Source organism: Lacerta agilis, chromosome 12, assembly GCF_009819535.1.
Source record: "Lacerta agilis isolate rLacAgi1 chromosome 12, rLacAgi1.pri, whole genome shotgun sequence".
Taxonomy (NCBI): Eukaryota; Metazoa; Chordata; class Lepidosauria; order Squamata; family Lacertidae; genus Lacerta; species Lacerta agilis.
The window spans coordinates 20,107,587-20,130,554 of NC_046323.1; the positions used below are offsets into that span (position 1 = coordinate 20,107,587).

At 42.6% G+C, this 22,968-nt stretch overlaps 1 protein-coding gene across 3 annotated transcripts in view; it reads left to right on the forward strand.

The window, feature by feature from the left end:
- HACL1 (2-hydroxyacyl-CoA lyase 1) overlaps positions 1-22,406 on the forward strand; it is a 27,346-nt gene extending 4,940 nt beyond the window's left edge. For 2 of the 3 annotated variants that reach the window (XM_033164928.1, XM_033164929.1), the window contains exons 3-17: positions 3,779-3,819; positions 4,594-4,674; positions 5,759-5,831; positions 7,437-7,514; positions 8,459-8,553; positions 10,806-10,918; positions 12,106-12,241; positions 13,835-13,940; positions 14,521-14,604; positions 15,239-15,340; positions 15,834-15,988; positions 17,125-17,283; positions 17,389-17,496; positions 18,450-18,636; positions 21,300-22,406. In XM_033164928.1, the coding sequence (XP_033020819.1) occupies positions 3,779-3,819; positions 4,594-4,674; positions 5,759-5,831; positions 7,437-7,514; positions 8,459-8,553; positions 10,806-10,918; positions 12,106-12,241; positions 13,835-13,940; positions 14,521-14,604; positions 15,239-15,340; positions 15,834-15,988; positions 17,125-17,283; positions 17,389-17,496; positions 18,450-18,636; positions 21,300-21,332 (1,551 nt within the window). In that variant the 3' untranslated portion in view covers positions 21,333-22,406. The remainder of the gene's footprint in view (positions 1-3,778; positions 3,820-4,593; positions 4,675-5,758; positions 5,832-7,436; positions 7,515-8,458; positions 8,554-10,805; positions 10,919-12,105; positions 12,242-13,834; positions 13,941-14,520; positions 14,605-15,238; positions 15,341-15,833; positions 15,989-17,124; positions 17,284-17,388; positions 17,497-18,449; positions 18,637-21,299) is intronic. The other variant, XM_033164930.1, reaches the window with a different exon arrangement.
- The last annotated feature ends 562 nt before the right edge of the window (positions 22,407-22,968 follow it).

Below are 22,968 nucleotides of genomic sequence, written 5' to 3' on the forward strand. Positions count from 1 at the left end.
TTTTTTAACCAAAAAATTAGGTTTAAATTTGGGGCTCGTCTTATACATGGGTAGTGCTGAGGGGTGTTTTCTTAATTTGGAGTCCCCCAAAATAGGGGGCATCTTATACATGGGGATGTCTTATACACGGAAAAATACGTTAATTTACCTGTAAATGGTTTTAAAGGTTAATAAAGGTCCAGTGTTTTAACATTTGAAGAACCCAAACTGACAACTTGGTTATTATCAGAGGGCAGAGTAGCAAGAGGTATAGTTTGTCTTTTGAGTGGGCTCTGGCTGAAGCTTTCCATAATTCTTCCCGGTGATGCCACATGGCAGGATACTGTATGTGAATTTCATTGAGTTACAGCAGCATAAATTTAAAAATTGCGTAACCAGAGGCAGCGCTGACACGATTGCCTAATTGCAAGGGGAAGTGCCATTCACTCTACCTGCAAAGTTTTGTGCGTCGCTTTAGCCTGTCAGTTTCTTTGACAATGTGTCGTTGCCATGGCACCCTGCTTGTGAGGTACAAAGAACCTTGCTAATGAAACGCCCACTCCGTATATCTTTAAACATTTGTACGTTGCCATGTTTTTTTTTCAGAAGGAGAAGGGAAACACATGTCACATTAAATTGCCTTCTGGTTTCTGAGTAGTAATCATTTTCTCCCCTCTTCTGTTCGTCAAAGGTATTATGTAAAAACTGCATTCTCACCCACCATGTTGAATCTAAATTGCTACCTCAATATTCTACTCCTACGCTAAGCGCCATGTTGACTATTCATTCCTTTGCTTTCTGGACTTACCTGTTATTGGTTATTTAACAATTCCTGTTCATCCCTGCTCACATATGTGCATATATTTTGGGGTAGGGATTGAGGGCTTTCTATATGTAGAGAGAAAGATTATTTTACATCTATTCTAGATAACTGTTGTGGGGAGGATTGACCCCTTTCCCCAAATTATCGACCAAACTGCTTGAATATACTTTGCAGTGCCATAGGCTCTCATATAAATTGGTGGTATTATTATTTTTGCACAGTGCATAGATTCTTGATTTGGAATATGACACATCTAGTTCAGGAGAAGTTGCACACTGTCGGCATCCGGGGGTCGAACGAGCAGCTGGCTAGCCCCCGGCTGGATCGTCTCCTTCCAGCCGTCACGCTGCGAAGATCCCTCGACCTCTGGTGCGACATAAATCAGTGACCCAAGTCTGCTGACATGGGCAGTTGGGCACACTTTACATAGCAGAGCAAACTGTGCAACAGAAAGAGGCTTGAGGCTTGTGAAGACATACTGGCAAACTACGGATTTATTATCATAAATCAGAAACAAAGAAACATGCCGTCTCTCTCCTTCCGTCTCTTCCGAGAGAGAGAGAGGAAAGCAAAAGCAACAACAACACAATGGAAGTTCCGCTTGCGCCAGCAAACAATGCTGGAATGTAAATAGACATGTGACATGTAACAATCCCACGTCTGTAACTAAAGGTGGTGCATGCTCTAAAAATTTCCCCTTTGCAGCTTCCCCACTCCTGGCTGCAGTGCTCTGGAAGTGACAAACCACAGGCCTTGGCTTGTGATGCTTTTTGAACCCAGGCTTGTGGATCCCTTCATCCCCGACAAAGCAGTAAACCAAGAATAAACCTTGGCTTCCACTTGAGGTTTGTTTGGCAAAAACCGTGAGTCTAGGTCAGGGGTCAGCAAACATTTTCAGCAGGGGGCCGGTACACTATCCTTCAGACCTTGTGGGGGGCCAGACTATATTTTGAATAAAAAAATTAACGAATTCCTATGCCCCACAAATAACCCAGAGATGCATTTTAAATAAAAGGACACATTCTACTCATGTAAAAGCATGCTGATTCCCGGACCCTCCACAGGGCGTATTTAGTAGGCGATTGGGCTGCATCCGGCCCCTGGGCCTTAGTTTGCCTATGGTCTAGGTCCAGACGATATAACAAAGCAACACTTGTGGCTTGTCACTCCTGGTACAGTCCTGGTACAGCCGAGGAGGAATGAAGTGGGAACTTGGAGCAGCCTTCAGTGGCACTCTTGTTGATTTATGTCAAACCATAGTTAGCATTAACTATGGTTTAACAGGAGGTGCAAACCAGGCCAATGACAAACGATACTTTAAAACCAATATTTTTCTGTTGGGGGTAGATGGAAGCTGCCTGCTCTTTTTATTATTGCGATGGAACAGATGGCATAGAAATAATGGACAGGAACAACCCTTAACATGCTTTGGAAAATTATGTTAGTGTGTTTTCAGTGTAGTGTTTCCCATTAATTCAGTGTGACAGTTTCATTATCAGTAGTAAATAAGTTTGACATGCTTGCATGAATGTAACCATGGTATAAATGGCGGAACTGCTCTGGCAAATCTTTGTTGTCATAATAATTTACCAATTCTTGATGTTTCCTATGTGAACACTGAAACAGAAAAAGTGATGAGTGTGTGTGTGTGTGTGTGTGTGTATGTGTGTGTGTGTGTGAGAGAGAGAGTGTGTGTGTGTGTGTGTTTGCAACCATTTCACACCTTTTTATTTTATTCACACCCTTACTTGTTATATTTCTATAAATCTGCCTGGTAGCACTTTTTACTGGATGGCTTACAGCATAAAATGATAGACTACAGTTTTAAAATGTGGTTTAAAAAACTTCCAGCAGAGAGAGAGAAAGAGTGGTTCAGAAGTCAGGTTTTCAAGGGGCCTGGGAGCATGATAGTGTCTTTACTTGGGGGTGAAGTTACTATAAAAACAGCACAAAGCAAGCCTCCCTGTGAATAGTGTTACACAGTTGGGATGCCACCACTGAGAAAAGGCCACCCATTTCACTGACAAGACCTCAAAAAATGATTTCAATTTTCTTTTAACCTAAATTTTATTCCTCTGAGCTGTATCCCAATCTGAGATGCATCAACTTTAGTTGTGCAGTTTCAACTACTCGCAGAACAGCTGGAAAGCAAAACAGGAATCATTGAGTGTTCGGTTATAAAAAAAGCACCCCCAAACTGAATTCATTTGTTGCACCTACTTTAATATTTTCGTAGAATAAGGTTGATTGTAATGAAACAGATAACATTCTCGTTTAATAGTTTCTAGACTGAAATAGCTGCCCACTCGAATCCAAGTAGTGCAGTTTTGTTTCCACAGTGCTGATGGAGCAGTTTCAACCGTCGTCCCCCCCCCCCCTTGTTTAATTTCCCTACTGTTTCTCTTGGGTGCCACCTGCTGGCATATGGGAAAAAATAGTCATAGAAGTAGTCCGAAATGACTGTCCATAATACTGCTTGAAAAAATGTGCAGAGATTTCCATCTGTGTGCTTGCATAACACTTGTTTATGCAATGCTAGTACAAGCAGTAGCACATGGAAGATCTGCTTTCAGAGGAAATGTTTCTGCTATGCAAAATAAGTTGGGTGAAACCCTTGACTGGACAAATTTCTGTTTTTGTAAAGGATATGGGTCATCTACACAGTGCCCATGGGAGTGCGAAGGCATTCCCTTCTGCCCATAGGTTCCACCTCCCCCGGCCCTCCCCAGCTGAAATGAGTCTTAAAAGAAGCTTTCTATTGTAGCTATGAAAATCTGAATTCAGAAGCTGTGTCAATTCTAGTTCACATGTGGACATCTTTGTGTGCTGAGCATTGTCCATTTACTTCGGTTGAACACCCTTAGGAAGTCCTCTCAGCTTACTAGCTGGGGGTGTTTAAGGGTGACTTCTTTTGTTATAACTACAAAAATCCCATTCACCAGCTTGCTGATAAATATTTGTTTTATTTTTCAATAGGCTGCCTATGCTGCCTCTGCAGTTGGGTATCTGACAGGCAGGTAAGGTGCTTCCTTGTGTTGGTCTTCAGAGTCAACAATTGTTTGAAAGGCAAAAGCAATCCTGGTTCTATCATCATCATCATCATCACCAGGAACTGATTTCTAGGACTTTGTTGTTGCCTTCCAGAGTTATAAGCTTTCACTGTTTGTACACCAGTGTTTTGCTATCTGTATGCCCATAAAGTGTGCAGTGCTTACAAACACGTGTGTGTGTGTGTGTGTGTGTGTGACACCAGTACTAGGGAGCAATGGCCTAGAAATGCCTCTATCTACTTCCCACTTTACAAAGTTTTCTCTGCTGCAAACCTCTGTATATGTGCAGCAAGCGTTTCTCTCCATTAGTTTAAAAAAGGCCACTTTTAGAAAATGTAACCTAAACAAATGTAAACAAACAAACAAAAAGAATGAAAAGGAAATGGTTGCTGAAGATCCTGAAGTTTTCCATTCTACAAAAAGAATATACACTTGCACATCAGCTTCCATGAGAGTTTTTGGGATTGTGGCCAATACTAAGGAGATACTTTCACAGAAAGGAGTCACACACCACCTCTCTTACTCATATGCACATGCTTCCCCAGAGCCTCTCTGACTTTCCTGTATGGTTTGTTGATTAAAATTTGTAGCCTGCCTCTGCCCTTCCAAATTAATTCTTCAGCATGACGTCCTATGACGTCATGATGCATTTAGAGTAATTTGCTCCCCCGCCTGCTAAATCTGTGTGTTCATTCCATACATTTTTATATACCTTCTTTGTTTTCCCCCCTTTATCTCTAGGCCTGGCGTATGCCTTGTAGTTTCTGGTCCTGGCCTCATACATGCTCTAGGTGGAATGGCAAATGCAAACATGAATTGCTGGTAATGAACCTATGGTGTTTTGTTTTGTTTTGTTTTGTTTTGTTTTGTTTTGTTTTGTTTTGTTTTGTTTTGTTTTGTTTTGTTTTGTTTTGTTTTGTTTTTAATCAACTGGTAGTCCAATTTCTAATTAATCTGCAGTTACAATACAAATCCTGTGTCATGAAAGCCAGATAAAATGTCATTTTTCTTCTGCTTCTTTACTCTCTCTGTGTGTACTGTTTTAAGCAGGTAGGGCATTGCGCTAGGACAGCATATAAATACATATGGTGACTCGTCCATAGATTTCAGATCTTTTTTTACAACGGCCAAGTTCATTATCATACAGGAAAAGAGCTCGATACTTTAGGAAATCTATCAGCTGAGTCATGTCGGCTATGTGACCAATATAATCACACCATAACTTGGTTTAAAGATGTTGTTTATAACAGCACCTTATCCTTTAAGCGCAGTGTCTTGTCTAGCACATGATAACATTATCGCTTGGTAACTATCATATCGTCTGGTAGGGTAAGAGGCATCTTGTTTATCCAGTCATAAAAGAGGAGGCAAAAATCTCTTAATCTTTTTGCAGAACCAATTCAACCTTTCTCTGTGTGTTTTTCCCCTCTCAAAAAAAAACAAACCTGCCAACTGTAATATTAGGCAAACTGGTGATATGATAAATGGAGTCCTGTATGAATCTTGTTTTGAAGTGATGAAAGCTTGCAAGGCCAAATCATAAGTAAGATAGTGAGATTGGGCCCAAAATGGTTATGGTCCTAATTCAAAAAATCCTCCTGCACAGCAGCATTAATTGGAGTCATAGTCTTGGAAGTGCCAACTACCTGTGTTGGAAGGCAGGACTAGATTCAGCCTTCTATCTCCCCTCTCCTCTGAATCCCCCAGCAGCTGGTGACTCTGTCAAAGCTGAGCTTGCTTACAATTTCTTAGAAGATTCCTGGTCCCAATCACCATGAACCTCTGGGAACCAGATGCTAGGGTTTGTGCCATGCTGCCATTTTCAGGATCAAGGTGAAACTGTGTGTCGGAGTCTTGATAATTCATGGCCCCTGGTTCCAAGAAATGTTTCTCCCCCTCTCTCTAGGCCTTTGATTGTTATTGGAGGTTCCTCGGACAGAAATCAAGAAACGATGGGAGCTTTCCAAGAATTTCCACAGGTACACAGCTTGGTCACTTTTTCCTCCATAAAGGTGTTGCATGAAATGGTTTAGGGTATTCAATCTGTGGAACTGGCACTGCTACAAATGCCACATAATACCCATTCCACATATGTAAGAAATTGATCTTTAACCACAATTTGGTTACTTCCTGCCTAATGATATCAGGTAGGCAATGTCACTGTACTGTTTTTGGCACCTGCTAAAACCATTTTTGTTTAGACATGCCTACCCAGATATCTAGAATGCTGGTATGTTTTTAGTTTAATCCTGGTTTTAATTTTCTGATTGTTTCACTGGATTTTACTAAAAATGTTATTGTTTCATTCTTTTTGAAACTGCCTTGAGTTGTTTTACAATCAAGTGGTATATAAATGTTAGAAAAATAAAATAAACATATATGAAATTAATGATTGAGTTTATTTATTTTATAAAAAAAAAATTGTTATTCATTGTTGTTGTTTAATTTATGTATCGTTTTCCTTGAGGCACCCCGGAACAATTTACAATACAGCATCAACATGTTTAAAACTACTGCATGTACAAAATCAATTTAAAACAACTACCATCTCAACACATATATAAAATCACTTCAGATCCAATACAGATGCCAACTGGGATAAAGATCTCCACTAAGAAGGCTTGTTGAAAGAGAAAAGTCTTCAACAGGCACCAAAAGGACAATAGAAAAGGCACCTATCCGATATATAGTGGAAGGGAGTTCCAGAGGTTAGGCGCTGTAGCACCCAAGGCCCGATTCTGACATTGTACAGAATGGATGTCCTGATAGGATCTGTTGCATGCCCTCTCTTGCAGAAAGCACCAGTTGGTTGGATTTAAAGGCTTTTTTTTTGTAGAATCTTTCTTTCACTGAATATTGCATGTTCAGGACGTTCAGTGGTTGCTCATGAGAAATCAGCCAAACGCAGAACTTCTAAAAACTAAGTTCTTCATTGTGCAGATATTTACAGTGGAGCAAAAGTTCAAACGTCCATCTCATCCCTCCGCAGAGTCCGGGAATGAACCCTTCTGGTTCTTGTTCCAGCAAAAAAGGCGCGGAATTCTAAACCCCCGTTTCCCCCTTCCACGTCTTTCCTGTCTGCGAACTCGGGGCACGGGAAACTGTCCCTGTTCCCCGCTTTCCCCTTGGTGCTCAGGCTCTGCGATCCCTTCACAGCCCCTGCGCCAACTTCCTGCCTCCAACTCCCCCTCCCCACTGGAGGAATGGTCGCTGGGGATGACGAACTGGTGAACAAAGGGGGTGGTTCCCTGTACTGCAAACGTTCCTGGGATGCTACCTGCCGTGGGGAGGGGGGTTTCCTGACATTAACATAGCGTTGTCTGGCATCAGCTGTGATGCCTAATTTTAGAGGCTGTATGGCACTGAACTCCAGCTCCTGCAGAGCAATAGCCAGTGAGGGCCACTGCCGTCATTCCCCACTTGTGGGCTTTCCCAAGGCATCCCTTTGGACACTGGGAAACAGGACATTGAGCAAACCTTTGATTGGGTGCAGCCAAGCTACTTCTTTTCAATAAAACTCATGCTGTGAGAAAATGAGAAACAGGTAAAAGTTGGCTTTAGCATATGCGTTTGCTTGAATCTAGGTTGAAGCTTGTCGGCTGTACAGCAAATTTTCCGCCAGACCCAGCAGTCTTGAAGGTATTCCTGCCGTGATTGAGAAGGTATGAAGCAGTTGAAAAGCATTGATACTTGCTCCTCAGCATTCAGCTCTGTAGGCCAGGCAACCAGCAGTGGAATATTACAGGGGCAGTGCATTATAGTAGGTCGTAGGTGACATCTTGATGGAATTGGCATACCACTTATTGGTACATCTTGAACAGTAAGTTGTAGGATCATCCTATAACTGTAGAAAACATCCAATGCTTTTGAAGATGTTAATATTTTACATGTGCTATTTTGTGTATATATAGCGGGCAGTGCAACCCTCTGCATGTCTACTCGGACGTAAACCTCACTGAGTTTAATGGCACTTGCTCAACGGCAAGCATGTGTTATAGGACTGCAGCCTAAAAGTGGAAATAATACTCCATCTGCTCTCAGAAATACCTCTTGTTCATTTTTGTGAACACTGCATTATTCTCCCAAAATATATATCCTATACAAAACACACACTCTATAATCCTTCCAGTAGCCTTGCAGGTTTATTTTTGTGGCTGATGCATTTATTCTCTCAACTTTCCAGGGAACAGTTTTGTTAAGTTCCCTGCTACAACTGCTACGATTGTTTGAGCCACTGTTTGAGCCTTTAATCAATAGGAGTTTCAAGGAGTGTTGGCTCAGCCTATGGCATGCGCTGGAACAAAAAGAATCCAGGGAAACTGAAGAAAAGCTCCAGGGCATTTACATGGGAGCGTGTTACTTAAAATAGGAAGTCAGCAGGAGATTTTGACTTGGTTACTCCAGATATAACAGTGGCTACAGATGGCTGCAAGCTGAATCCAGTAGCTTTCTTGTTCTCCAAGCTGGATAATAGGTTTAGCTATTGCATACAAATTTGGAATGCATTTTAGGAAATCTGGTGGTGTGTTTTTGTTTTGCTTTGTTTTTTAAAAAAGTTTAATTATTGTAGCACATTTAAGTTCTTTTCTCTCTCTCATCAATCTAGGCTGTCAGAAATAGCATCTATGGTCGCCCAGGTGCCTGTTACATTGACATACCAGGAGACTTTGTAAATATGCAGGTGAAAAAGAGCTCTGTCAAGTGAGTCCTTTATTATTAAGATGAGTGATTGTTTCCTTTTTTTAAAAGGGTGTCTGTGTGTGCTCGATTGTAATTTTCCCTGTGTTTGAGACCCTTGCAGGAGTGTATTGCTAAGGGAAAGCATAAACTCTACATATTGAACAAACACAAGGAATTCCTCATAGTAAGAGACACTGAAGAGATATGGATGTGATCTGGCAGTAGCTTCCTGATCAACTAGGATGTGTTCAATCCAGCGGATTCCAGTTTACTTTCCTGAAATTGCTACTTAGCATACACCTTTTAGGGAAACTCCCATCTTGATCACCCTTGGTCTGGTGCCTTCCAGTCGTTTTTGTCTACAAGTCCCACCTGTGCTACCTGAGACCATCCAAAACATGGAGGGCACCAGATTGGGAAGGCTGATCTAGAATAAGACATGGAAGAACTGAGCTCACCATTATTAGGAAGAGTCTTCAGATCTGGAAGAGACTCAAGCATATATGCCAGTGAACCAGCGTTTAAATGGCATTCTGTTAAATGGTGAGAGATTGCTGACATGAGGCACTACAGATTAACTGTTGTTTTGAGTCCTATATGATAAATCTAGGGTGAGGAAGCTTTTCTGGCAAGTGGGCCTGATTGTTATCTCCCTACCCACACCTGTCAGTCATCAAGCATCACAGTGACATCAGGTGATGCTAAGCTTTGAAGCCCTGGTCTCCGGGCCTTCAAAGCACAGTGTCAGACTGCTTGGAAGCAGTGTCATGCCTTGCTCAATCTCCCACCCCACACTGTTCCATAAACTTCCCATTTCAAAGGTTTAAAGAAGCAGCATGGACCAGCTTCTCTGAACTTTTGATTTTGGAGGTTTAAAGGACCATGCCAGTGGGGGGTATGCCTTGCTCCTTGCCCACCTTAAGCTCTTGCTTGTTCCCTGCCCTTACCCACCCCACATCTGACAGCAGGTATGATGTCTGGCATAGGGCACCTGGGCATGGCTTCCCCAAAATGGGGAATGACCATTGGCCATTCTGGCTGCAGCTGAGGAGAGTTGGAGGGCCACAAATTCCCCATCCCTCTTTGCACCCAGCCACCTTCCAACTGCAGTTCCCAGTGCTTCATTGAAGGTTCTTCTGGAACATTCCCTGACTTCAAAGAAGGCCTTTATGGTGCGGGAGGGGAACATTGGAGACTGCAGTGGGAAGGCAGAGGTTTGGTGCAGAAACTCCAGAGCTCACACAGAGAGCCACCATTTGCAACTTTTTACAATCTTTTTACAATCTTGTGTGGCTGAATTATGGTGCTGGAGGAGACTCTTGAGAGTCCCATGGACTGCAAGAAGATCAAACCTATCCATTCTCAAAGAAATCAGCCCTGAGTGCTCACTAGAAGGACAGATCCTGAAGTTGAGGCTCCAGTACTTTGGCCACCTCATGAGAAGAGAAGACTCCCTAGAAAAGACCCTGATGTTGGGAATGATGGAGGGCACAAGGAGAAGGGGACGACAGAGGATGAGATGGTTGGACAGTGTTCTCGAAGCTACTAACATGAGTTTGGCCAAACTGCGAGAGGCAGTGAAGGATAGGCGTGCCTGGCGTGCTCTGGTCCATGGGGTCACGAAGAGTCGGACATGACTGAACGACTGAACAACAACAACACAATCTTGTTTCTTGAGGAATCATTGTGAGGGGAAAATAACCCTCGCCCGTATTTGACAGAAGTAAGCAAAGGAACAACAAAACACTTAACTTTGTTGAAAATATTGTGTTCCAGCTGTTTGAAAGAAATCGGCTTAGGAAGAAATGAAGCTGGTGCCTGATGGTGCCATTCTGCATGTGGCTTCCCACATGTTGCGAGGTAGAATGTGCAATCTGTATTAAGCGTACACTACGCCGCAAAATTGCTGGCTGTGGATTATTAGAAACTTATTACAGGGTAAGCATTTGTAACAAACATATAATGAAATACTTGAGTTTCTTTTGGAAGCCATTTGTGTGCATTCGAAGAACAATGTTGCTCAGTAGAACAACATCTGAAGTAAAACACAAAAGTAAAACTCGTCTTTTAAGTTCTGTTTTTTTTTCCTGTTTCAAAAGTGACCATAGTTACTCTTAATCTCAGGGTTGTGAGTTTGAGCCCCATGTTTGGCAAAAGACTCCTTCACTGCAGGGGGTTGGACTAGCAATCCTTGTAGTCCCCTCCAACTCTACAGTTCTATGACTTCCTGTTTCTTTTTTTGAAAACAGTGGTCTTTTCATTCTGCCTTCCAGATACATTGAGTGCTGCTCAGCACCTCCCATCAGCATGGCTGAAGTGGCCGCTGTTTCCAGGGCGGCTTCATTCATTGCACATTCCAGAAAGCCACTCCTAATTATTGGCAAAGGTAATCCTCTTTCAAGCTTGCGGCTGGTCGTAAAGTACAGAGAGGGGGAAGTTTCCTTCTGTTGCCATGTTTAGACTATATCACAAAGTAAATTCTTCCTGAACGTTGGAGATGAACCCCCTTGAGAAAAATACAGCGGCCTCTATTCAATGTCCCTTTGTTTATGCAAGAGACATAAGAAGAGTCCTAATGAATCACACCAAAGACCTATCTAGTCCAGCGTTCTGTTCCCTCCTTGACCAGTCAGATGCCAGTGGGAAGCCCACAAGCAGGGCACAAGCACAGTAGCCCTCTCCCGCTCCTTTTCCCCAGCAGCTGGTATTCAGATACAGGTAAAAGGTAAAGGAACCCCTGGACGGTTAAGTCCAGTCAGAGGCGACTATGCGGTTGCAGCGTTCATCTTGCTTTCAGGCCTAGGGAGCCGGCATTTGTCCACAGACAGCTTTCCGGGTCATGTGGCCAGCATGACTAAACCTCTTCTGGCACAACAGAACACTGTGACAGAAGCCAGAGCGCACGGAAACGCCATTTACCTCCCGCAGCGGTACCTATTTATCTACTTGCACTGGCGTGCTTTTGAACTGCTAGGTTGGCAGGAGCTAGGACAGGGCAACGGGAGCTCACCCCATTGTGGGTATTTGAACTGCTGACCTTCCGGTCAGCAAGCCCAAGAGACTCTGGTTTAGACCACAGCGCCACCCGCGTCCCAGTTCAGATATACAGTGGTGCCCCCCTAGACGAAAATAATTCGTTCTACGAGTGTCTTCGTAGAGCGAATTTTTTGTCTACCGAAGCGGCAATGCAGTGTGGAGGTTTTCGCGCAAAAAAATTTTTTTTCCCGTCTTGCGAGGCAGCCCCATTGACTTTTTCGTCTTGCGGGGCAGCCTTCTGCTAGCGAATGCCGTTTGTCTAACGAGTTTTTCGTCTAGCGAGGCATTCGTCTAGCGGGGCACCACTGTATAGTAATGTGCAGCTATTACAACTAGTACATATGGCTAACCTAATCCTCCACGGCTGAAACTGATCACTGGCCAACTGAAAATGGATTTGCTGTGAGGAACAGATGACCCGAAATGCTACAGCTACCTTTGCCACTTTTAAAACTAATTGATTTCTCAGTATGTGTAAGTGTGCAGCTATGTCAGCAGTGTCAAGGAATCTCTTGTGGTGGTGGGTGTCTTTCTCAGGTGCTGCTTATGCACATGCTGAAAACAGCATCAGAAAGTTGGTGGACCAATGTGGGCTTCCATTTTTGCCTACACCAATGGGGAAGGGAGTGGTTCCTGACAACCATCCATACTGTGTGGCTGCAGCCAGATCTAGGTAAATATATGAATCAGATCTTCCCCTCTTGTCCAGCACCATAAGTTAAAGCATATATTTCTTGAAGATTCCACTCTTTAAATGATCCCTTAATATAAAACACCAGTTGCTGCTGCTTACAGCTGAGTGTAAGGAAAGTAATCCAAGAAAATTAAAATGGAACCCTTCTGGATTTCTTTCAGCCTTACAAATGTGGGACTTATCCATGCAGATGGAGAGTTGTTTTAGGCATAGTCTAAAGCAGGCATAGGCAAACTTGGCCCTCCAGGTGCTTTTGGCCTACAACTCCCATGATCCCCAGCTAGCAGGACCAGTGGTCAGGGATGATGGGAATTGTAGTCTCAAAACATCTGGAGGGCTGAGTTTGAGGAAGCCTGGTCTAAAGTATGAATTGGAAGGTGTTTAGTATGTTCAGTACACTGTCCTCAAATCATGACCATTAGTTGCCATTAGGTTGGGGGGAAATTTCCCAGTGGCTCTGTATCTCAGGCCCTTCTCAACCAGGGTAATGCTGTGCGAGGTGACAAACACATTGTGCTACTGAATGAAGAATTCGGGTCCCTGTGCCTTTTTATTTAGAGAAGCAAGTTTCTAGCAATTATAGATGTCAGAGGTCGGCAACCTAAGGCCCATGGACCAGTTCCGGCCCATGAGCTTCCTGGAACTGGCCCATGGCCGTTCCGTGGATTGGCGTGGGGATTTTGTGCTTTTCCCCCCCGCTGCACCATTTTTTTTTCTCACCGTGGGGCCCGACTTCCAGGTCGGAAGAGTGCCGGAAATAGCATGTGTGCATGGGTGCTCCTCCGACCCAGAAGAGCGCCAGAAATAGCTTGAGCGTACGCACGGGTGGGCACACTCCGGCCCACCGAGAGGTCTGCCGGGGAGTGGACCGGCCCAGCCTCAAAAAATGTTGCTGACACCTGATAGATGCAGATACTTGAAAGTGTTTGAACACTGTCCGTTGATATCTCAAGATTTCCAATAATTTGGGACTTCAGTGCCATGCATCATTCCTTGATCCTCTCTATAACTAGAAAAAAGAGGGGGGATTTTTTGCAATGTATACAGCATGCAAAATTCAGCTTTTCTTAGTGTCAAAATCGATTTATTTTGTCAGGCCTTTAAGATTTTGTGTGCAGTCTTAAATCTTGTGCATAAGATATGCTATGCCAGCGAGTGACTGGTATTTACCTTCAGTTTCCTGTAAGCAAACTGTTAAGTGCCTGTCTTTATTCTGGTTAGAGTTTTTGCCCTCTATAGTTGGTTTCTACATTGCTTCAGTCATATTTGAATGACTGAAACTGTGTTAGAGGGACATCTCGCTGTGATGCAGCATCTGGGTTGGCAGAATTGGTGGCTGGTGAAGCAGCAACCATGCGTCTCCCAATGGCATGGCAGTGCAGTCTAGGAGGTGGAGCCTGAATGAGTGAACGTAACCTACAAATAATGTGCATGGGAATGGGAAACTGCTTTCCCAGGGTAAAATATATCAAAATTTGAACTTCTGATTTTTCGAGTGTATTTTTAAATTTTAGTTCTAACGTGTACAAAAATAATAACCATCCAATTCTTTTCTTTGTTTTTAACTATTAGGGCACTGCAGGGTGCTGATGTTATAATATTACTGGGTGCCAGACTGAATTGGATTCTACACTTTGGTCTTCCTCCAAGATTTCGGTCGGATGTAAAGATTATCCAGGTATTCAAACAGAGTCGTAATAAAGAATCAGTTAGGGTCTAGGGTGACTGGTTATTCTACAACTAGGTTAGTGGGATTTTTATTTATTACCTTTTTATCACATCCTCCGTGTGGCTCAGGGTAGCATACCCTTAGCTGAGCTGGAGAAGAAAGTCCTCTCAAGTTATTAAATCAAGAAGTAATATATTATCCTTGATGTAGAGTTTCCTTGAAACGCATCGGGAGCCAGTTTCGTTTGTGCAACTGTTTCTTCTTTTTCCTGCCTTTTTCTACCGCCAGGTTTGATCCTTCTGCTGCATTTTTTTGCTCTTGGGGGCAGTTTGTCTCACGCAGCGTGACGGTTCTTATTATGCTGGGTTTAGTACAGCAGGTCCAAGCAAGGTATAGCAGCAGAAAGTTAACTTCTGCGGGGAAATAATGAGTGCAAACAACCTGTCAATGTTCCTTGCTGTGAGCTGAAAAGAAACGCGAAGAGATGCATTCTAAGATAGAAATGTTGGTGTGAACATTACATTGTAACTCCTTTTGCTGTTCACCGTAATCAAACCTATGTTCAGGTTGTTGTCTTTTTACTTGACAGGTAGACATTAGTGCAGAAGAGCTGGGGAATAACGTGAAACCCGCTGAAGCCTTACTGGGTGACGTGAAAGCAGTGACGGAGCAGGTAACACATGAACACATAGATAACTTTTTATGTTTGGTTGGATTTAGGACTTCCACACATCATGAAGGGTATAGCTTGATTTTGAGCCATTTTTGGCTAGTGTGCATTATCAGTTAATTTCTTGGGGGCAAACCTCGTGCTGATATATTGGGCAGGAGCCGATATCCACACATCATAGAATTATAGAATTGTGGAGTTGGAAGGGACCCTGAGGATCATCTGGTCTAACCTCCTGCAATGCAGGAATATGCAGTTGTCCTGTGTGGGGATCGAACCTGCAGCCTTGGCGTTATCAGCACCATGCTCCGACCAACTGAGCTATCCAGGCATGTTAATATCCCACCAATATATACCTCATCAACGGGGTAGAGATGGGGCGGCTAATTTGTGGCCCTCCAGTTGTGGTTGGACTCGGTAAATCCCGGCCGGAATGGCTAAAGATCAGGGATGATGGGAATTTTGTTTATTTTTATTTATTTTCTTTCTATACCGCCCTATACCCAAAAGGTATAAGACAGCAACATCTGAATTACAGTGTGCTTGCATATTTTATTCAAGGTGCATATCAACAACAATTCAAAGGGGCGAAAAAGCATGATGCTGTTCTATGGTAACAGTTTCTCTATTCTCTTAGCTTTTCGATCAGCTGAACAAAATGTCTTGGAAATATCCTTCTAGTGCAGAGTGGTGGAAAGAACTACGGGCAAAAATGAAAAGCAACGAGGAAGCATCCAAGGTACTGCTAGCAATTTGTATCAGTAAAAATATATCTGGGTTCTTCTTATGAAATTGATACTGCAGTTCTGTTAAGCTTTGTGCACTGTTTTCCTGTATTAAAAAAAATAAATTAAAAAATTCAGTACAGTCGTACCTTGGAAGTCGAACAGCTTAGTTCCCGAATGTTTTGGGTCCCGAACATCACAAGACTGTTCTGGTTTGTGAACTATTTTTGGAAGCCAAATGTCCAATGGGGCTTCTGCAGCTTCCAATTGGCTGCAGGAGCTTCCTGCAGCCAATCAGAAGCCGCGCTTTGGTATTTGAATGTTTTGGAAGTCGAACGGACTTCCGGAACAGATTCCATTCGACTTCCAAGGTACGACTGTACTTCAAGTCTGTTTTCTATAAATGAATCAATATCAGTCATCTTTTCACAATCCTTACATCTACAGCAGCCGTTGGGGCAGTAGCTCTTCAGAAGTCCTTTTATTTGCTTTGCTTTCCCCATTAAGGCATTATCACTACGCAAGCACCTGCCAATGAATTACTATCAAGTATTCCACCATGTCAGGGAACTTCTGCCAAAGGACTGCATTCTGGTTAGCGAGGGAGCAAACACTATGGACATTGGGCGCACTATGCTTCCAAACTATCATGCCCGTCACAGGTAAAAAAAAAAAAGTTTCCTTCTGTGTTTTAATTTTTAATTACAGTTCTAAGCTTGGGCATTATTTTATGGCTCCATCTTCAGCATACGGTAGATATTCATCAGTGTGGTTTGTGGGTCAAATGAAATCTGGTCTCGGGCCAGTTTTTCTGCATCGTATAATGAATTCTATTGACCTAGAGCAAAAAAAATCATGCTCCAGGGTACAATCCTTCTAAAAATCAATAGAATGGGTACTTTCTTATCTTAGCAACTGAATAATCTTCATTAGCTTTAGATGTTTGTACTACCTACATACCAAAGCTCTGAAAAGGCATCACAATGCTTCAGGTTAGAGTCCAGCATCTGCATGCTATATCTTAGAACTTGAGCAGATGCTTTCTCAGTGTAAAACTTCAATTTGGAAATTAGAATTTTGGGTCAGCAAAGAACCCTGGAGAAACATTGGAATAGCCCGGAAGAAATATTTGTGGAGAAATGTTTGTAGCAAAGATATTTCTTTGCCATAACCTTCATTTATTGTGTGTGGCTATTTAAACACAACAGATCTCTTAATGTGTGTTTGTGTGTGTGTGTGTAGGCATTACAAGGCACTTTTCTTATTTCAACTTTAGTTTGAAAACTACAGTGCTAATGCCATTGTTTTTTTGTTGTGTTCAAGCTCCCAGTTGATTTTTCAAGGGCATTACACACAGAATAGATTTCATGAACCTTTTTGTTAATGACCCGAGAAGCCTATGAAATTGCTCTAACTATTGGCATGCTTTTATTTTCCTTGCGGTACAAATCTCAGAGGGAAAACAATGGTTGCGCCCGAGCCTTGAGCAGCTTAATCCAAATAATTAGCATGTGCTTTGAGATGCCAGGAATTTAACTCTGAAAACAGCTAAAATGACAATGTTGTAACTGAATGACTGTAAAGAGGCCTTTTCTAACTACCAATTCAGTGTAACATTCATCTATCAAGCATTTACAAATCCACACTTTATTCACTTCTGTTTGAGAATACATGCTGCATCTCTTATTTCTAAAGATATCGTGTGCCACTTTAATAAGGCACAAAAGGATTTGAATTAAGAACAGCTGGCAGAAAACATGTGTTGGAAGAAAAGACGACAGACTTTCTTTCTTTCTAGGCTTGATGCTGGTACCTTTGGCACCATGGGAGTTGGGCTAGGTTTTGCAGTAGCAGCTGCTATGGTTACTAAAGACCATAATCCTGAGCAACGTGTCATCTGTATAGAAGGAGACAGTGCCTTCGGGTTCTCTGGCATGGAGGTAGAGACCATCTGCAGGTAAAACCTTTGTCTGATTCAACTTTTTAAAAATGTCTTATGCAGAACAAATGCACGTTTCCCCCCAAATATTCTGAATGCATTTCTCTTTGGGATTCACTGCAGGTATCATTTGCCAATTGTCATTATCGTAGTCAATAACAATGGGATATACAGTGGCTTGGATCAAGATACTTGGAAGGAAATATTGAAGCTTGGAGAACCTTCTGCATGGTGGGTACTTCTGTGCTGCACTTGCTCAGCCGATTTATTAACGTTTTCCTGTTACAAATTGGAAATTGTGCATATGCCAGGGTTCTAGTGTAAAGCAATAATCGTAGTCGTACATCTATAGGCATTGCCATTTCCACATATACTGTAATAGAATCTCCTGGGTGTTACCACCCCTAATCAAACTCCAGTGAGATAATTGAGGTGTTGGGCTCCCATAATATATAGTTGTGTAGATCACAAGGTAGTGCCACAGACTGTGGGAAAGGCACACTCACAGTGCACACTCACTCATTCTAGTGAAAGGTGACTGTGGTTTCTCTGGGTTGTTCTCTGCTATTGGGAAATCGAAAGGAGAAGAGCAGGGGCAGCCAGGGAGGAGGGCTCTGACAGCACAGGTGTGTTGAGCTCTTAGTGAAGAGCATCCTGAGGTCATAGGGAAGTATTTCCATTCCAGAGGTGAAAAGTTACACTCTGTTTCCAAGCATGCTCATACAGCAAAATGCTCAAAGGGCAGAAAAGGAAGTGAGCACAGTCACGCCCACACAAATAGAAAATTTGAGAGCCAAGAGTGTGTGACAGATGCCCACCATAAAAATACCACACTTAAATCTTTAATTATGCTGGCTTTTGTCCAGTGAGGCACTATTTCATGTTGTCTGGAAAAGCTACAGAGATGTGCTTAAGTGCTTTGTAGAAATCATCCAGAATGCTTCGCAAGTGAATGGAAGAGATACAAGGTCTCCATTACTGGGGTTTCCTATTCCTGGCTAAAATCTCCTCTGAAATAATCCTTGAATGCTTCCACAGTAATTAAACAGGCCCTGATCTATCTCCCTGAGGCACAGAAAACAGTTTCTCTTGCTGGGCGCATTTATCATCTCAACAGAGTGACCTTTTATGATGCCAAGGAGCTTTCCTTGAGCAAAGCTAGACCTCTCTTTGCTTCATTTCAGCATTCCTCCAGTGTCTCTATTGCCAAATGCTCGCTATGAGCAGATTATGTCTGCCTTTGGTGGCAAAGGGTATTTTGTGCAGACACCAGAGGAACTGCAAGCTGCCCTGAAAACAAGCCTGGCGGGAAAGGATGTGCCTTCCCTCATCAATGTCATGATCGATCCACAGTCAGACAGGAAGCAGCAGGTGAGTGTCCATTTTGTTCTCCCATTCTGTGTAAGCAAATCATCACTTCCTGTGTCAAATGGAGATTCAATAGCATCTTGGTAAGCTAAGCCTGCTGCTGCTTGAGATTTCAAAGTAGAAAAGTTGGCAGAAGGCACTACAAAGCAATATTTACTCTCAACAATCTCCCTTATTAAACCAGCAAATAACCTGGGAGAGCAAAGAGGGACTTGATAGCAAATACCTTGCTCAGTCTTTGTAATGGGAGCTCTTTCCAGTAGCACCTTAGAGACCAACTGAGTTTGTTCTTGGTATGAGCTTTCGTGTGCATGCACACGAAAGCTCATACCAAGAACAAACTCAGTTGGTCTCTAAGGTGCTACTGGAAAGAATTTTCTATTTTGTTTCGACTATGGCAGACCAACACGGCTACCCACCTGTAACTATATTTGTAATGGGAGAATAACTTAACAGGTCAAACCTCGGCTTCAGCTTTGTATTAATTTCTATTTTGCACACTCCATATGCCTGCCAGACTTGATTTTTTTTAAAAAAGGAAAAATTATAAACAGTTATGACTAAGAACGGGCACTTTGATGTCTCTTATGGCTGGCTGATCTCCCTTGCTTGGATTTCCCCAGTTCTGGTCACCATTCATTGTGCTTCTTTAAAATGCTTCTAGGCTAGAGTATCTAGTAGTCACAGGACACCAAAGAGAGGTACAAATGCACTGAACAACAACATTCCAAACCTTGTAGACTACATACTAAAACATTCATGTGCACATCTGTCTGTGTCTGAGAAAGGGCCGTAGTTCTGTCTTTGTATATTAACCTTTGTAATATATACGTGTACAGACACTTGTCCACTAGGGTTACTTTTCATTTCATTCCCCTACACTTCCCAGGAGCTGCATGTGTCTTGTGAGACAGTTTGGCCACTGTTGGGCATCCATGGGTCAGGGCTACATCGAAAAAGAGCTGCATCCATTCCTACAAAGGGAAATAAACACAGGGAATGTTCAATTCACGGCTTTTTATTGGAGATTAGGTGTTACAGCACATCCTCATTGCCCCAGCCAACACTGTGATGCCTCTCAAAGACAATTTAGCACCCAAGAAGTGCAAACCAGCACTCTGTACTTTTCCAAGCCCTTCCCACCATTTTGGGATTGAGTCAAAGGAAGGCACTGAAGGAAGTCTACTTTGTAGTCTGGTTGTTGATTTAAAGCATAGGTAGGCAAACTATGGCGCCGGAGCCGGCCCAATCGCCTCCTAAATCCGGCCTACGGATGGTTCAGGAATCAGTGTGTTTTTACTTGAGTAGAATGTGTCCTTTTATTTAAAATGCATCTCTGGGTTATTTGTGGGGCATAGGAATTCATTCATACCCCCCCAACAAATATATATATATATATAGTCCAGTCCCCCACAGGGTCTGAGGGACAGTGGACCAGCCCCCTGCTGAAAAAGTTTGCTGACCCCTGATTTAGAGTGACCCACAGCTAAATGCCTCTCTGCGTTGACAGCCGGCCACTCAAGCTCCATTCAAGAATTTTCTTCCTGCTTGCCTTTTGCTTGACTGGGATGCCGGCCAACCAGCCCCTCTGATGCCAAGCCCCTCCCTTCCTCCAGAGTCTCTCTCAGAAGCTGCTCTGAAGTCTCAATGTCAGCAGCTGTTTCTGGCTCCAGCTGTTTCCTATCTGCCTTGTCAGGCTATCCAGCAGGGAGGGAAAGCTACCAGCCACTTCTGCCAGTAGACTCTCCTCCCAGGCACCCCTTTTAATAATAATAATTCATTACTTATACCTCACCCATCTTGACTGGGTTGCCAACAGAACATTTTTTAAAAAACAACAACGATTAAAAGCTTCGGGCATTAAAAGCTCCCTGATAGAGGGCTGCCTTCAGGTGTCTTCTAAAAGTTGTATGGTTATTTTTTATCTCTTTGACATCTGATGGGAGGGCGGGTGCCACTGCTGAGAAGGCCCTCTCCCTGGTTCTCTGTAACTTCCATTTCTCTCAATGAGACAACTGCCAAAAGGCTCTCGGAGGTGGACCTCATTGTCTGGGCTGAACAATAGGGATGGAAACAATCCTTCAGGTATACAGGGTCAAAGCCATTTAGTACCAACACTTCGAATTGTGATTGGAAATGTGCTGGGAGCCAATGTAAGCCCTATTGATTGCCAACAAGCCCTATTGACTGGGGGCCCTGAACCTGCCTCTAAGCAGGTGGGGAACCCTGGATGCAGCAAGGCAGCCCCTGGGGTCCTTCACAGCCACCCTCCCCCTTTCCTTGCATGATGCTCTCTCTTACTCCTCTTAAGCATCACTACCAGCTTTTTGCCCTTTTTATTGTGCTAACGTGATAAGTGTTGCTTTATTTTATATGTTTTTTAAAAAATAAATTAAATTTTATTAATCTAGATTTTTTTCAAGATAGCCTACAAAAGAGAACCATAAAGCAAATATAAAACAGATCAAAAACATCAGAAACAAGAGCCATTTTACTTTTGCTACGATTATAGTATTGCTTTATTACCAGTATTTGGTTTTTCGTTTCTACTGCTGGAAAATTAAGATTGTTCTTTCTGTAAAATAATGTAATCTGCCAGCATAGCCTCTCGGTTCCTGGATGTTGAATATTGCTGTGTGTTTTTGTTTTGTTTTTTGTATTCTTAGGATTTTCATTGGTTGACCCGCTCGAACATGTAGCAGAAGCTGCAAGGACTGGAACACGTCTACAAAAGACCACTGAACTAAGGCGAATGAACGTTCGGATTCATGCTAATTCTTCATGTAATTTGAATGAGGGTCACGTTTAAAGTATTAGTAATATAGATCAGGGGGAGGGGGCTTTTTTTGGCTCCCTGGGCCAGATTTGACAGGTGGGTGGGTGTCATATGGTGTTGTTATGATATCACATGATTGACAGTTGGGCAGCCCTGTCCACGTTTCAAAATCCACCGCTAAATGAGCGGGGAGGTACTTCAGAGAGCGGTTTGCGAAACAGCTCACGTCATCCCTGGCAATTGGCTATACTGGCTGGGACTGATCAGGCCTGGAGTTCCAGTGTATCTGAAGAGCCATTGCTTCTCCACCCCTGTTTCAAAAGGCTGATAGCAACCATAGTGCTGCACTGTATGTGCTTTTCCAGACAGTCCTATTTCCAGACAGTGCAATTTCAGCGCTATTGCGGCTGCATGTAGGGCCTCGTGCCTACATTCCTAGCATCCACATTGCAACAAATTCCACCTTGGATGCTAGACTATGTTTGGTTGAAGGTGTTAAAATGCCTATAACTGAGCTGTCAACAAACAGTACTTTAGTTTAAAACAAATTGTGTGCAAGGTATTAACTAAAAGCCAATGAGCCTGGTTCTGAATTTTTGTGCATTTACATTATGGCAGTAAATGGACATAGTGTGATGAGTTCTGAATATATAAAGCTGCTGAACCATTTTTAATACCTTCCTATACCTGATATCCATCCACTTTCGAAAAAATCAGTATTCTGTATAATTCATTTTGAAAACAAATGTTTGTTTAATCAGTGCCTCCATAAAATCACCAGAGGGCACCCTTCATTCATGGTTCTTTGTTCCATAACTAAGTGCTATGCAAAACTTGATTTTATTTTTTTTACTAAATGAATTTTTCAGTGTTTTATTGGGTAGGGAAACCGCTGAATTATAATCGAGCCATTTCATAAGTGGTTTTGAAAATATGTCAGTAGCTGATAAAATATTGAACAAAGTATCAGCATACCAATACAGAATTTTAAATAATGGAGCTTGTGCCGCTATGTCTGTCATTTTAAAAGCATTTTAATTGATTTAAATCATCAATATGTCCAGTTTTGTTTTTTTTTGTTGGACTAAACTCTCTCACTATGCCTATGAAAAAAGCAAATGGATCCTTTGTCAGTTTAATGAGGTCTCAAGAAATGGGGAAAAGATGGCGCGGAATTAAAGTCCTAAATACCTGAGACAGGCCACACATTTCAGTGAGGCTCTGGACATAACCTGGATTAGAACAAATTTCTAGGTTTCAGCTGTGGCCAGCCAGCTGAATCAGGGGAAGACCACGAAGAGAGCATGGAGACATACTTTCATTATTTGCTTGTGTTCCTGCTATTCAGAAGTCATTATAAAGCAATTGATTGACTGATTCTCCATGAATTGGTCTAATCCTCTTTTATAGCCTTCTAAGCCAAATGCTTAATATTGCCACACTTTTTTTGGTGAATTCCATAGATTTTAGGTACAGTGGTACCTCGCAAGACGAAATTAATTCGTTCCGCAAGACTTTTCGTCTTGCGGAAATTTCGTCTTGCGAGGCACCGTTTCCCA